A 12853-nucleotide genomic window follows, 5' to 3' on the forward strand; every position below is an offset into this window, starting at 1 on the left:
TGGCTCAGTATACATATATTTACTTGACGCACTAGCTTGTTATGTTGTCATCAACTTCATGTGTGTAATTTTTGTCACAGTGTGCGTAGATTGTCATGGTGGTGACGTCAGTGAGCTATAGGCTATAGCGCCGGCGTAGTTTAAATTCCTAGCTACTATACTCCGCTCTGACTGTACTGCTACGCCGTGACAATGATTATTGGTTCTCCCTCGGACATAAAAAAATTATTGCCTCAAGCTTTTTACCACTTATTATTGTCAATGTTGATATTTGATGGGACTAATTGATAATATTTTATTCATTTTTAACGAGAAAAATTAATTACGCAATAGGCGTTGAATTTTTTTTTCTTCTTTTTAAAATATTCATTGATTTTATTTAACACAAATTGACATTAAAAATTTTTTTAGTATTTTGTAGCTGTTAAATTATATAAAAATTTTTACGTGTGAAAATTCATAAAAATTACAAGTAAAAATTTTTAGCAGCATTTTTTTATTATAATTGATTTATTAAGAAATTTTTAAAATTGTCAAATATCTGCTAAATTAATTTTAATTAAATTATTTATGTTAAGTATTAATTATCATACTTAATCTTTGAACTTTAATCATTTTTTTAAGTAATTTTTAGCTATCAAATATTACATAAAATAAATATTATTTATAAAATTAAATTTTTTTTATTAATTAATAAATTAAAATCTTCTAAATTGTTTTTTAAATCTCTCATAATGATAATCATCCGTCGCCTTTTCAGTTCCTTCTTTATTTTTTTTCTTTGAATCTTCTTCAGTTTTTCTTTTATTATATAAATCCCTTTTAGCTTTTTTCACTTCATTGTCATCAATGTTAACTATAAAAAAAAAAAAATTAATTATTTAATAACACTAAATTAAATTAATTAATTATAATTTACAATAAACTTACATCTATTGTGTTGTACAAAATTCACGGCCATATTAGTGGGTACAAATTGCGACGGCCCGTCTTGCTTTCGATGTTTTTCCCACAGTAATTTTAATTTAGCTTCCTCGGTAGCTTCAATGTTTTTTATCTTAGCTCTAAAAAAAGAAAATAAAATAATTTTTATTAAAAAATTAAAAGTCTAATTTTAGTTACTTACTCTATTCCTAAATCAACTTCAGGAATTCCGGATAACATTTGGTTGGACAACATTTCTTCGCTCTTGTGAGTGGAACTCAGTCTTAAATGCTCAGGAACTGCCTGCAAAGCTGCTTCTTCAGGCGAGCAATAATTATTTTTGTCACTATCCTGTGGATTGTCTGAATTGTTACTCAAATTATTTTTTCTTTTTGTCAACTCTTTTTCGATGTACTTCAACCTGGTACAAAATATTTATAAATATAATTAGAGTAATAAAATATTTTTTAAACAAGACTAAATAAATTTATTTAATAATAATAATAATAATAATAATAATAATAATAATAATTAAATAAATAAATAACTTACATTTCTTCATCTTCATCTCGTTTGTTAGTTTCTGCATTAAATTGGGTACCGATACCCGTGTCATAGGCATCATCTTTGACCTTAGCATTCTTAAGATTTGCCAAGTTAACCATGCCACCAGTTTTGACATTAAATGGATCTGATGACTGTAAAAATAATTAATTAATTTAAATAAAATTTTATTTAATATAAATGTCATAAATAATTATTAAAAAAAAAAAAAATACTTACATTAACTACAGAATCACCACTGACTTTTTGTCCAAGAGCTAAACCTATAACATTAACTCCCTTGGGTTTCTCACGGAGTTTTTGAATTATTTTTGTTTCTTCAATCTTGCTCCTATAATTAACAATTTAATTAATTTTATAGAATAATTTATGACATTAAAGTTAGCTGTCACTTGATAATTTTTTTTAATTTTTTTCTAACAAATAAATTTGCTCCAAAAAATTATTTTTGAAAAATTGTTAAGTTACTGCTAACTTTAATGTCATGAATAATTTTGATAATAGTAATTAAATAAATAAATAAATAAATAAAGTACATACATAACTGAATCATTTTTATCATCATCACTGTCATCACTTTCAACTTTTCTTATCCTCAATGGAATGTTACGTTTCTTCTTTTTAAATTCTATTTTCACAGGCACTTCTTCTGAGGTACTCATTTTAAAAATTATTAAATAATTTATTTGTTATTATCAACAATTTTACTTGATAAATTCTAACCTAAAACTCCACTTAAAATTTTATAATTTATTTTTTTTTTTTTTTTTTTAAATCAGCTGTTCAAAATTTATAACTTTGATTTTCAGTGATGAAATGATAATTTTTAATTAATCAAAGTATTTTAATAATTTAGTTTTCTTCTTTTGTAAATTTTGGAGTTACTTTATTGTTGTTGGTGTTATTATTTACAGTAAATACTTTGTAGATACATGTGATGGCGCTCAATGTGCGCATGCGCGCAGCTAGACTAAAAAGAGAAAATAGAAATAGGTCAAAAATATAAATTTATTTTTTTAAGTAATAATTAATAAAATTAGAGTAAATAAAAGCAATTAAAAGCTTTTAGAGTATTTTAAAATTAATAAAAAAATAATTACAAAAAAAGTAAAGAATAAATTTTAAGTTTGGAAAAAATAGTAATTGCTATAAAATTACTTATAAAAATAAAAATATGTCAATTTAATAATCTGTAGCTTAAAAATCAAATGTATAAACAAACTATAGAACACAACATGCATTCTTTCCCACCATAGCGCGCCCCGCCCGTCCCTGCTATCGTTATTGTATCGTTTAGGTTTAGTCAACGGACACAACTTACAATTTGTAATCAAGTTGCACGTTTACAAGATCTGAAAATTTATTTTTTTATACTTTCTTCCTTCAAAGGAGCAAATTTTGTCACATACAGTTTGCTCACTATGTAACCGAACCACTACGACTGAAAATATATAAAAGAAAAAAATTACAAAAATCTAAAATTATTAAAACCATCATTGGGCGCGGTTTGTACGTGAGTAACCACTTGTTAGCTTTTACACAAATAATAAATATGTAATTATTTAATGAAACTAAAATTAGCCGACAGCGAAAAATTTTTATTAATTGAATTAGCAATAAAAAAATATTTTAAAAAAATTGCACGTATAGTTTTTCAAAAAAAATTCTAAAAAAGTTTAGATGTCGGCTAAATTAATTTTCATAATTATTTAATGTAATGTAAACTTATAAATATTAATATTTATGTTTCAGAAGTAAGTGATAAAATTAATAATATTTTAAAATGTCAGTTTTGGACGACCGCGAGTTGTATAAAAACAACACTTATTTTACAGAACATATTTATGGAGATTTCACACCTTTTTATGCAATAATTGCTGTCGTTTCTTTGATAGGTGGAACTATATTCATCCTTAATATCATCTGCTGCTGGTGTTCGCCCTATAAAAGTTATTGGAACGACCGTCATACTGGTAATTATTTATTAAAATTTTTTTTCCAAAAATTAAAAAATTGTCAAGATGTGAAAAAAATTTTTTAAGTATTTTTTTTTAATTTATTTAATGGTACTTCTTAAAAAGAAGAATTAATTTTATTTTGTTTAAAAAATTAAAGGAAATCGCTGGATATCTTCTTTCTGGGTAGTAACTCCTCACAAAAACCCACCTCTGGATTTATCAGAACTGAGCCATCGCATCAAGCACCAAATAATCGACGAAAAGTTTTACTACCCACCATCAGTAGTCGGGGACGAAGAAATTCCATACCCTGACTCAAGACTCGACACACCGCTGCCCCAAGAATACATGGAATTACAAAAACGAGAGAGTGATATTTAATTCAAGCCCTTTAAATAAATTTAAAATTCAAATTAATCTACTCTCTGGTAATTTATAAGTCTTCAGTAATTAGTACATCATAAAATGGGCTTACACATATTCTGGCCAGCCAGCGCCTGCCTGACGCTCTTCGTCGTCGGCGTGATAATGATTCTCATCAAATACGGGCCTAGTATTTGCGGACGAGGTCAGGACTCGCGGTACAAGCAGAAAGAGTACAACGAGGAAGATGAAAATAGTCAGGCTTACGCCCGAGAAATTTCGGAATCAGTGGCTTGAATAACGAAAATTAACTAGTGGCCTCATCACGTACCTTTTATATAGATATTTTTTAACTCACTTTTATATTTTATTGTAATAATTAATGAAAATTTTCCGTCCATTATGTAAATTTTTTACATAGAGCTTATTGAATCTCTTAATATTTATAATGCAAATGTTTTAGATTTTTTTACACTTTTATTTGTATTTTTATTGTGAAGAATATAATGAAATAATAAATTAAGGATTATTAAAATTAATGATTATTTTTTTACATTAGTTAATAATTTTTTTTTAATTATATTTAAATTTTATATTTATTAAATTTAATTAATTGAATTTTTAGTTAATCTTCATTTTATAAAGAAGAAATCAAAATATATTTTTTATTTATTTTATTGACAACATCTTATTATTGTTACATGTTTTTAATACGTAAGTTAATTACATTATACAAGATTTATTTAATTAATACATTAATTATTAATAATTATTGATTAGTTTAATATTTTTATTAATTAAATAGTCGAATGATGGAATGAGTTGTCCAACTTGGAATTTATAATTATCATTAAAACAATAATTAGAGTAGCAAGTGAGACCGTCTAAGGTTATAGCAGGATTTAATTAATCTCTACGCATCTAAAAAGAAAGTATATTAATAATAACAATATTACAATTGTTATAAATTTAATTAATAGTGTAATTAGTTGATTCTACTGTTATTTTATAATAAAAAGAACTGCTAGATGGCACAAAGATTATTTCTTCTTTCGCGCTATGTTACAATGCATTGAATAACACTGATTAACATACGGATTTATTAATATTATCAATCAATTAATTAATAAATGATATTATTCATTAATTTTCACAATTAAAGTCATTAAAATTAGCATTATTGTATATTATTTTACATACAATAATGAAGAATATATGGAATTTTAAATCACGATTTAATTTAAACGCGTTAATCTTAAATTATTAATTGTTACAATGATATGCTGTTAAATATGTAATTTAGTACTACATAAAAGTAATGTAGCATTGAGTACATGTCCATAAATTTTTTTTTTCCTTTTTTAATTTCGTTACTAAACATTGTAACGCATACAATTGTATCATAAAATTGAAAGATTATTATCGAATATTTTATTAATAATTAATATTAATTATTATTTTTATTTTTTTTTTTTTATTGAGTAATTTGAATTTGATTTTAATGCTCAATAAAATTGAGTTTTAATTAAATTTAAACAGATTATTTATTCAATTATATCGTTGTCACTTGTTAATAACTATTAACACTTTTTTTTTTTTTAAATCAATAATGAGTACAAAAAAATTATTATTTTTCTTCTTCAAGATTTAGAGATTAAAGACAAATATTTTCTATACTTTTAAAGTATATATTACTTCAATAATAATGATAATATATTATTGTACATTATTTTATTGTATCGAGTAAAAAAAAATTGAAAAAAATTTTTTTTTCCTCACCGTCAAAACGTTAACAATAGTTTTTTTTCTTTTTTTTTTCTTTTTTGTATAATATCTTCTGTAAAATAAATGCCATGGCTTATAAATGTTTATTATTATTATTATTATTATTATTATTTTTTGTTATATTTTAGTGCGTCAGTCAGTGTAATATATTTATATTTATATATAACATTATGATATTTATATATAATATTATAACGCTATTGAATTATCGATTGCCAAAAAAAGACGGGCTTACGATTATTATTATTATTATTATTTTTTTTTTTTTTTTTTTTTTTTTTTTTTTTTTAATTGTATAGCTTTTTGTTGACTGTTTACTGTTTTCCAGTCTTTCTATTGCGATCGGCTGAAAATAAAACCAATTGCCAATTAAATATAATTAAACGACAGATAAATATATATATTTAATTAAAAATAAAATACCTTTGGTGACTTTTTTCGAGCTTGCAGCCTCTGGTTTACAGCTTTTGGTAATGCGACGCATTTGGTCGCATGATGAATCGCTATTGGCTTTTAAATTATCCACTCGTGTCATTGACATATTTACACATGCACTGAATGTTCCTTTGTCATAGCGACACGCTAAATTACATTTTAATTAAATTTATTAAGAAAACCAATTAATACAAAGATTTTAAAAAAAATACTCGGAAAGTTAAATTAACATTTTAATTAATGTCTCTTTCACAGACTTTGTTAAGGCGAGTGATTTAATAATTTATTATCATTTAAAAAAAAATAACAATAATAATTTTTTTTTTAATTTAAAACATAAATTTCTATTATTAAATAATTAAAAATTAATCTAATAAATATTTTATTTACCTTTGCCTTTTTTGCATTTCTTCTGAATTGTTTTAGTTTGTTCACAAGTTTTGTCTCCTTTTTTCAAACTCAAAGTACGTGTTCGCATATTTGTTTTTGGATCGCATTCATTCCATTCGCTTTTTGAATATCTACAACTTGATCCATTACTTCCTGATGCTACAATAAAAAATAAAATGTTACTTCTTTTTATAAAAAAAATTAATAAATCACTTAAAAAATTAAATTTGTTTTAAAAATAAAATTATAGTATTTATTAAAGAAAATTTAAATATTTTTAAATAAAGTAATAAGTAATTCATTAAAGAAGATGATAGTTTAGTTTAAAAATAAATATTACTTTTTGTTCGTATATTTATATGAAATGAATAACGAGGATAATAATAGCAAAGAAGAAAAAGAATATAAATATCGGATATTTTCCTGATCCTTAGAATAAATTTTAATAACATTGATCTTACAAAACTTTATTTAATAATAAAAAAAAAAAATCTCTGAACATTATTAAAATGGAATTTATAAAATCTTTAACTCAATTTCAGAGTACAAAGTATAAATAATTGAAATAATATTCTTGAAACATAAATGAATAAATTAGTTAATTGGAAAAACGAATCTGAGTATCTTATAATAATAAAATGTGCATCAAATCAAATGACTATAATAAAATAAATTATGTGAAAATATTATGATGGAACGTACCACGGTCTTTAGTACCTCGTACAGTTCGCACGAGTACTTCTTTGTCATCTTCTTCCTCCCATACATCGGATTCAGCTCGTGCCGTAATTGCCATTATTGAGAGTACAACTCCCAGCAGCAATATTAAGCTCCACCACAGCTTCATTGTACCTACCAATAAAAAAAAAAGGATTATATTTAGTTTACATAATTCATTTATTTAAATAAATAAACCCAACAGTTTAAGCCATTAAATCAAAAATTTTTGAAATTTTTTATTAATTAAAAATTATATCTAAAAAACTATTTTTTAAATTTTCTACATGGGAAAATTTTTATTTTAATTTTTTAAATATGATTTTTCAATAAAATAAATTATAAAAATTTTTAAATATCGGCTAATTTAATTTTCATGAATTTTTGCATCATATATTAATTATAATGGTTAACTTTAAGTTAAAAAAATAAATATTATTAATAATATTTGTTGATATATTGTATTATGATCTTCAATCTCCTTTTGAAATACAGCTTCTCTATTTCTTCCCTGAAATCTAAAAAAAAAATTCAAATAAATTAATTAAAATAAATAAAAACAATGCAAGTGTAATTACAAGCGTTGTCTATATTCTTCCCAAGTGCTCTTACAGTTCTAAAAAACTAAAAGTGAAAGACGACTAAAGGAATGTCAACAAGTACGTGAAAGAATCTCAACAAGATCTTGAAGCAATCCTACAATAAAATAAAGAACAAAAAAAAATTTTTTTTTTTCAATACTTTTATGGAGAATCCACTCTCCAAATAAAGTATTATTACTTTTAATATAAAAATATTATTAAATCCATATTCTTCTTGATGTCCATTTAAACCTTTTGTTTATTTGGTTTTTATACGATTATCGTATTTTTTATCTCTTCCTCTTCCTATTCAATATCATATTATTTTACTTAACTTTACTCTCTTTCTTTAATGTCTATGTACGTAGATGTTTTTACATATTATATACTTTTTATAAATTTTAAAATAAAAGCCAGAGCTGTTACGGCTCGTTGACAATGTAATCTAAATGGTATGCTAGACGGGCTGAAAAATAATCCGTACAAAATAGCTGAGAGTACAGCTGAAACAAATTTATCCATCCATGTGTACAGAACATATATAAATATATAAATATATATATATACAGTAACGAGATGTATGATATGTTATTTCGTTGGCAAATACTCGGACAACTCCGGCACGGGGTTAACGATCGGACTAGTTGACGCAAGTCATCAAGTTGCAATTCAATAAAAACCACAACTACACCTTTTATTTTATTAATCTAAAACATTTATCAAAATTTATTTCTTCAATTTTTACAATCCTATTTTTGTTGAAATTCATTTTATTTTATTTTATTTTATTTTTTTTTTTTTTTTTTTTTATTAATTGTAAGACTAAAATAGATTGGTCATTTTTTTTTTATCAAGGTCAATAATGATAATAAATTTAATCTATTTATATTTAGTGACGAATATTGTCATGGTACAGCGAGAAGAGAACAAGTGAATAATCAACCGCGCGTTGGTTATATACACGAGTGAGCTGGGATCGATAAGCCCCATAATCTCTAATTATTTTTTAGTTACTATTCCAACTGTTTTAACATTAAAATAATTATTTAATTAATTTTTATTGAATTTATTTTAAAGAAGAAATGATAAAAAAATGAGAAGAAATACTAACAAAAAATAAATATGTAAAAAAAATTGTTTTAATGCTATTAATTAATTTTTTTTTAATTTTGACTAAAGAAGAAATAAAAAAAAATTATTGAATAAAATTGAGAAGAAATAACAACAAATAGGATTATAAAAATATCAAAAAGGTTTGCGCAACAAACCCCATCCCTTAAAATGTAACCAGAGTAGTCTTATCTAGAGAATAGATATCTAGAAATAAAAGTAGCAGCTGCTGGCAGCACTCTTACTCTTTTATATATATTTCTTCTCTACAGCATCGACTATTCTATCTCTCGGCGTATTGTTCACTGACCCGAATTTAAATTTTCCCAGTTGAGCGGCTAAAAATATAAAATAAAAAAAAAAAAAAAAAAAAAAAAAAAAAACATTAAAAATGTTACTTTTCTCAATCTATTTTGATATACGCTTTGTTAGTAATTTTTAATCCACATGTTCACTGCACTAATCAGTTAATTAATTATTGATAATTTAAATTAATAAACATATTTATAATTATAAAATAATAAATATAAATATTTAGTAATTTATACTGGAGATATTAGCGTAAAAAGAAAGATATGGAAGAAAATCAATTACTATTTCAGCAGCATTCCACCAATAGTGTAATAATTATTATAGCTGAGAATTAAGGCTAATAATGATAACAAACGGGAAGAAGCTGATGAATAGACCCAGTGTTATAATTATTATTATTAAATAAAATTAATCACTCACTGCGTAAAACTAGTTGAAAAAATAAATTTTTGTCGGATGATCTTTTAATGGTATGAATTATTATTATTGTTTTTTTTAATTTTTTATTGGATGTCCAGTTTAATGGAACAATTTTTTGTTATATTGTTGACCTGTATTTTTCTTCAGGCATAAAAAAAAATTACCGTCAATTTAGATTTAAATTTGTCAGTAAAGATTAATTTGACTGAAAAAAAAAAAAAAAAAAAAAAATAATTTGGACGGCCTAGACCAGGACTCGAACCTGGATTTAATTATTATTATTAGTGTTATTATTGACAAAACTTACCTGCGATAAATGCTGAAGAAATGAGAAGCTAACTGTGATCTTGTTTATTTAATCTTATTATAGATTTAACAAAAATATCGAGTGCACAAAGCTCGCGGTTTATGGTAGATAGTTGATACACTGAGTCTGAGAGTAGAGGTGATAGACTCTTTTCTCTTTTCTGGTGGTACTTTTGCTACTGGGAGATGATTCGCGTGGAGAGCGGCTGCGCGTTGTGCTGATGTAGTCAAACAGAGACTATTCAGCTCGACTCTGTACTGCTCGAGAACAACAAACTCTGGACTGAAACTCTTTGGCTCTACTCGGGGTTTGCTCCTGTACACAATTTTATGGATATATATGTATATATGTATAAATGTATGTAGTCAGACACAGACATACTTATTTGGAGCTGCAGCACAGTAGATTTGTGGCAAAGCTTACCTATACACAGACAAAAGGGAGAAACACTGGCCTCCCACTCGCTTTTGTCCATTTCTCGTGGCATGGACCAGGCTGTTGTCGATCTCGTTCTCGTTCTCGAAATCGACTTCTCGTTTCCCTCGCACGGTAGTATTGATGCAGATGGATCATGCGAGATGGATGTGTATTAATGTTTCATGGGCTAGCTCGTCAGTGTGTGAGTGCCGAATGACGACGGAGTAGAGATGCTGAATGCAATACGCCCCCATGCCGTCATCCCGTACCATGTTCTGGGTAAAGTTTTGCAGAAACACTCAACTACACTGCGCTCATCTCTTCTTGATGTTGAGAAAACAAACGTAAACACTGAAATAACATTGCAGCTGAGTGTCTACTCAGGATCTACGTAAATTTATCTTTTTCTTTTTATTTTTGGGTCTAAAAAAAATCTTTTTGTTAAAATCGACGCGAGTTTGACAGAAATTTTCATTTTTTTAAGATTTTATTAAAAAATTCCACTTGAGAACATTTTAAAAAGTTAGTAGTTTAGAATTTTATTACAGTAACTAATATGACACTGAAGTTGATCATTTTTAGAATTTTTTTAACCAACAAATTATAGCCAGAAAATTTATTTATTTAAAAGTTTCATTTTTAAAAGTTCTGAAAAATTATAAATGACATTTTTATCAATAATTTTCTATGCCTACCTGATTTTTCAAGAAAAATAAAAAAATTGTCAACTGTTTGCTAACTTCAGGTTCATTTTATATTATAACACCGAAGTTGCGGATATGAGAATTATTTTTTAGCATTTAAATTGTTATTAAAAAATTTCACATGTTAGAGTTAAAAAAAAAATTATTATTGATAATTTTTAGAAGAATATAATTATTGTAATTGATTTTTCATAAAAATTTCAAAGAAGAACAGCTGTTAGGAGATGAGTATTACTAAAAATATTAAAAAATAATTTTGCGGCTTTTTTTGGAACTAAAATTAACAATCTGTCATTTTTTAAATTTTAATATCAATTAAATTACTACAAAAATATTTTAATAAAAAAAAAAAAAAAAAAAAATGCAAGTGGAAATTTTTGTAATTGTTTAAATTAATTTTAATTTTGTTTAAAGAAGTTTAAAAAAACTATTAATATAAATTTTGAAGATGTTTTATTTGGTAAAAATGGCTGCTGATTTAAGTGTCATTTTTTTAGGTTAGAAAGAGAAGAATAAATACTTACAAAAAAAAATGGAGTTGAATAAATAAATAAAAAAAAATTTCAAGGTGAGAAATTTCAATTTTGATATTTATTTTATTTGAAAGTATTTTTTTTTTTTGACGCATCTGTTCCTACAACTGTTTAAATGTCATTGTACTTGACCTACGAAAATAATGTAAGTTGTCAGTGTAATTATTGAATTTAGTCACGTAATTATCTTAGATTACCTTTAAAGTGAAAAAATTGATAGGCAAAACACGGAAATTAAATAAAAAAATGTTTTGTAAGAGAATAAAAAACAAGAGTGATAAAAAGGAGGTGAAATTGAAAGAAAACATTGATAAGGATTAAAAAATCAGATTCAGGAAAGCCAGACAGTAATTAAAGTAAACAGAGAAGAAATAAATGGACTTGTAATTAAAATTGATAAAGTTAATTTTCAGAATGACGGAAGCTTTGTTGGCGTAGCTGGAAAATAAGAAACAATTATCGTAAATATGTCTGGAATAAAATAGCAATAAAAATGACATGATAAAGGGAGAAAATGATGTCGTTGATACAATTAAATGGAATGATTGTCGTCAAGTTGGTTGACATCGTCGAGTTGTCTTTTATTTCCTTCCTCTTCAAACTGGCATTCGCCCTCCATACTCTTTTTATCTATAGATAGTAGTGGATTATCTGGATATATAATACAGTGGTGGCACTGTTACAGTACAACAGTAGTTAAATGTTGGAATGTTGAATGTTTCAGTGGTGATTCGCCTACGGACATCCAATGCCACCGACTAATGTCATTTTTAAGTTCCAAAGCCACCGTCTGGTCGGCCTGGTGGGTCTATCAGGCTCATCGTCAGCGACAGGGACAAAGAGTAAAGAGTAAAGAGTAAAGAGCTGATATGAGCAAAGCAGGCCGGGACATCCACGCAACACATAATATAACTAAACAGCAATTGCGAAGGAAATGGGATCAAGTTTGAATGATTGCAGAACTAAGTCTGTCTTTCCGGTGTTATTATTAATTCACTCGGATAAAACAACTTAAAATTTAAATGATGCAAAATTATGGTTTATAAAGTATAAGCTTTATTTCAGCTACGTCGCTTGCCAAAATTTATCTTCTTATTTTAATTAAAATTTATTTACCAGGTATTTAATCATTTAAAAAAATTTTTTTTTAGTAAATAAATTATGGCAAAAAAAAATTGACAAGTAAAAATTTTTAAAAATGAAAAATTCAATTTTTTGGAAAAAATTTATTTGATAAAAAAAATTTTTTAATGACTGCTAAATTTGTCATTTAATTCTGAAAATAAATTTAGCAGATATTTAATAATTTTTTTAACAAATAAATTCTGACAAA

At 25.4% G+C, this 12853-nt stretch overlaps 4 protein-coding genes across 8 annotated transcripts; 2 read left to right on the forward strand and 2 right to left on the reverse strand.

Annotated features, from left to right (window-relative positions):
- Positions 1–658: 658 nt before the first annotated feature.
- Positions 659–2926, reverse strand: LOC141528606 (splicing factor C9orf78). The gene is made up of 7 exons (XM_074244749.1): positions 2810–2926; positions 2029–2458; positions 1708–1819; positions 1477–1622; positions 1127–1345; positions 931–1064; positions 659–856 (listed from the first exon to the last, which is right to left on the reverse strand). The coding sequence occupies exons 2-7, from the start codon at positions 2148–2150 to the stop codon at positions 699–701; spliced, it is 891 nt and encodes a 296-aa protein (XP_074100850.1). The 5' UTR covers positions 2151–2458; positions 2810–2926; the 3' UTR covers positions 659–698.
- Positions 2860–3827, forward strand: Wrm1 (wurmchen 1 transmembrane protein). Of its 2 annotated transcripts, none has more exons than XM_074244752.1 (3): positions 2860–3001; positions 3244–3461; positions 3604–3827. In XM_074244752.1, exons 2-3 carry the CDS (start codon positions 3272–3274, stop codon positions 3825–3827), a joined length of 414 nt encoding a protein of 137 aa, XP_074100853.1. In that variant the 5' UTR covers positions 2860–3001; positions 3244–3271. The 2 variants fall into 2 exon arrangements, with proteins under 2 accessions (XP_074100853.1, XP_074100852.1); XM_074244751.1 differs by having other exon boundaries at positions 2862–3001; positions 3241–3461.
- An 84-nt stretch (positions 3828–3911) lies between these two features.
- On the forward strand, positions 3912–4344 carry Wrm2 (wurmchen 2 transmembrane micropeptide). Its single transcript, XM_074244754.1, has one exon. The coding sequence runs from the start codon at positions 3912–3914 to the stop codon at positions 4104–4106; it is 195 nt and encodes a 64-aa protein (XP_074100855.1). The 3' UTR covers positions 4107–4344.
- A 1487-nt stretch (positions 4345–5831) lies between these two features.
- LOC141528795 (uncharacterized) lies at positions 5832–10138 on the reverse strand. Of its 4 annotated transcripts, XM_074245025.1 has the most exons (7): positions 9867–10138; positions 9560–9764; positions 9073–9165; positions 7122–7271; positions 6420–6578; positions 6018–6176; positions 5832–5940 (listed from the first exon to the last, which is right to left on the reverse strand). In XM_074245025.1, the coding sequence occupies exons 4-7, from the start codon at positions 7264–7266 to the stop codon at positions 5909–5911; spliced, it is 495 nt and encodes a 164-aa protein (XP_074101126.1). In that variant the 5' UTR covers positions 7267–7271; positions 9073–9165; positions 9560–9764; positions 9867–10138; the 3' UTR covers positions 5832–5908. The 4 variants fall into 4 exon arrangements, with proteins under 4 accessions (XP_074101126.1, XP_074101125.1, XP_074101127.1 ...); XM_074245024.1 differs by lacking the exon at positions 9560–9764; XM_074245026.1 differs by lacking the exon at positions 9073–9165.
- Between the last annotated feature and the right edge of the window lie 2715 nt (positions 10139–12853).

Source organism: Cotesia typhae, unplaced genomic scaffold (assembly GCF_013202065.1).
Source record: "Cotesia typhae breed Kobodo isofemale line unplaced genomic scaffold, CoteBio_Ctyphae contig_44, whole genome shotgun sequence".
Taxonomy (NCBI): domain Eukaryota; kingdom Metazoa; phylum Arthropoda; class Insecta; order Hymenoptera; family Braconidae; genus Cotesia; species Cotesia typhae.

Excerpts from the sequence above, each read along its gene's own strand:
- LOC141528606 (XM_074244749.1), bottom strand. The coding sequence starts at position 2,150 with ATGAGTACCTCAGAAGAAGTGCCTGTGAAAATAGAATTTAAAAAGAAG. Across the intron at positions 1,623-1,707 it reads GTGGTGATTCTGTAGTTAAT|TCATCAGATCCATTTAATGT; the intron begins GTAAGTATTTTT and ends TTATTTTTACAG. Across the intron at positions 1,346-1,476 it reads CGAGATGAAGATGAAGAAAT|GTTGAAGTACATCGAAAAAG; the intron begins GTAAGTTATTTA and ends ATTTTGTACCAG.
- Wrm1 (XM_074244752.1), top strand. The coding sequence starts at position 3,272 with ATGTCAGTTTTGGACGACCGCGAGTTGTATAAAAACAACACTTATTTT. Across the intron at positions 3,462-3,603 it reads TTGGAACGACCGTCATACTG|GAAATCGCTGGATATCTTCT; the intron begins GTAATTATTTAT and ends AAAAAATTAAAG.
- Wrm2 (XM_074244754.1), top strand. The coding sequence starts at position 3,912 with ATGGGCTTACACATATTCTGGCCAGCCAGCGCCTGCCTGACGCTCTTC.
- LOC141528795 (XM_074245024.1), bottom strand. The coding sequence starts at position 7,266 with ATGAAGCTGTGGTGGAGCTTAATATTGCTGCTGGGAGTTGTACTCTCA. Across the intron at positions 6,579-7,121 it reads ACGAGGTACTAAAGACCGTG|CATCAGGAAGTAATGGATCA; the intron begins GTACGTTCCATC and ends TTTTTATTGTAG. Across the intron at positions 5,941-6,017 it reads CTCGAAAAAAGTCACCAAAG|CCGATCGCAATAGAAAGACT; the intron begins GTATTTTATTTT and ends TTTTATTTTCAG.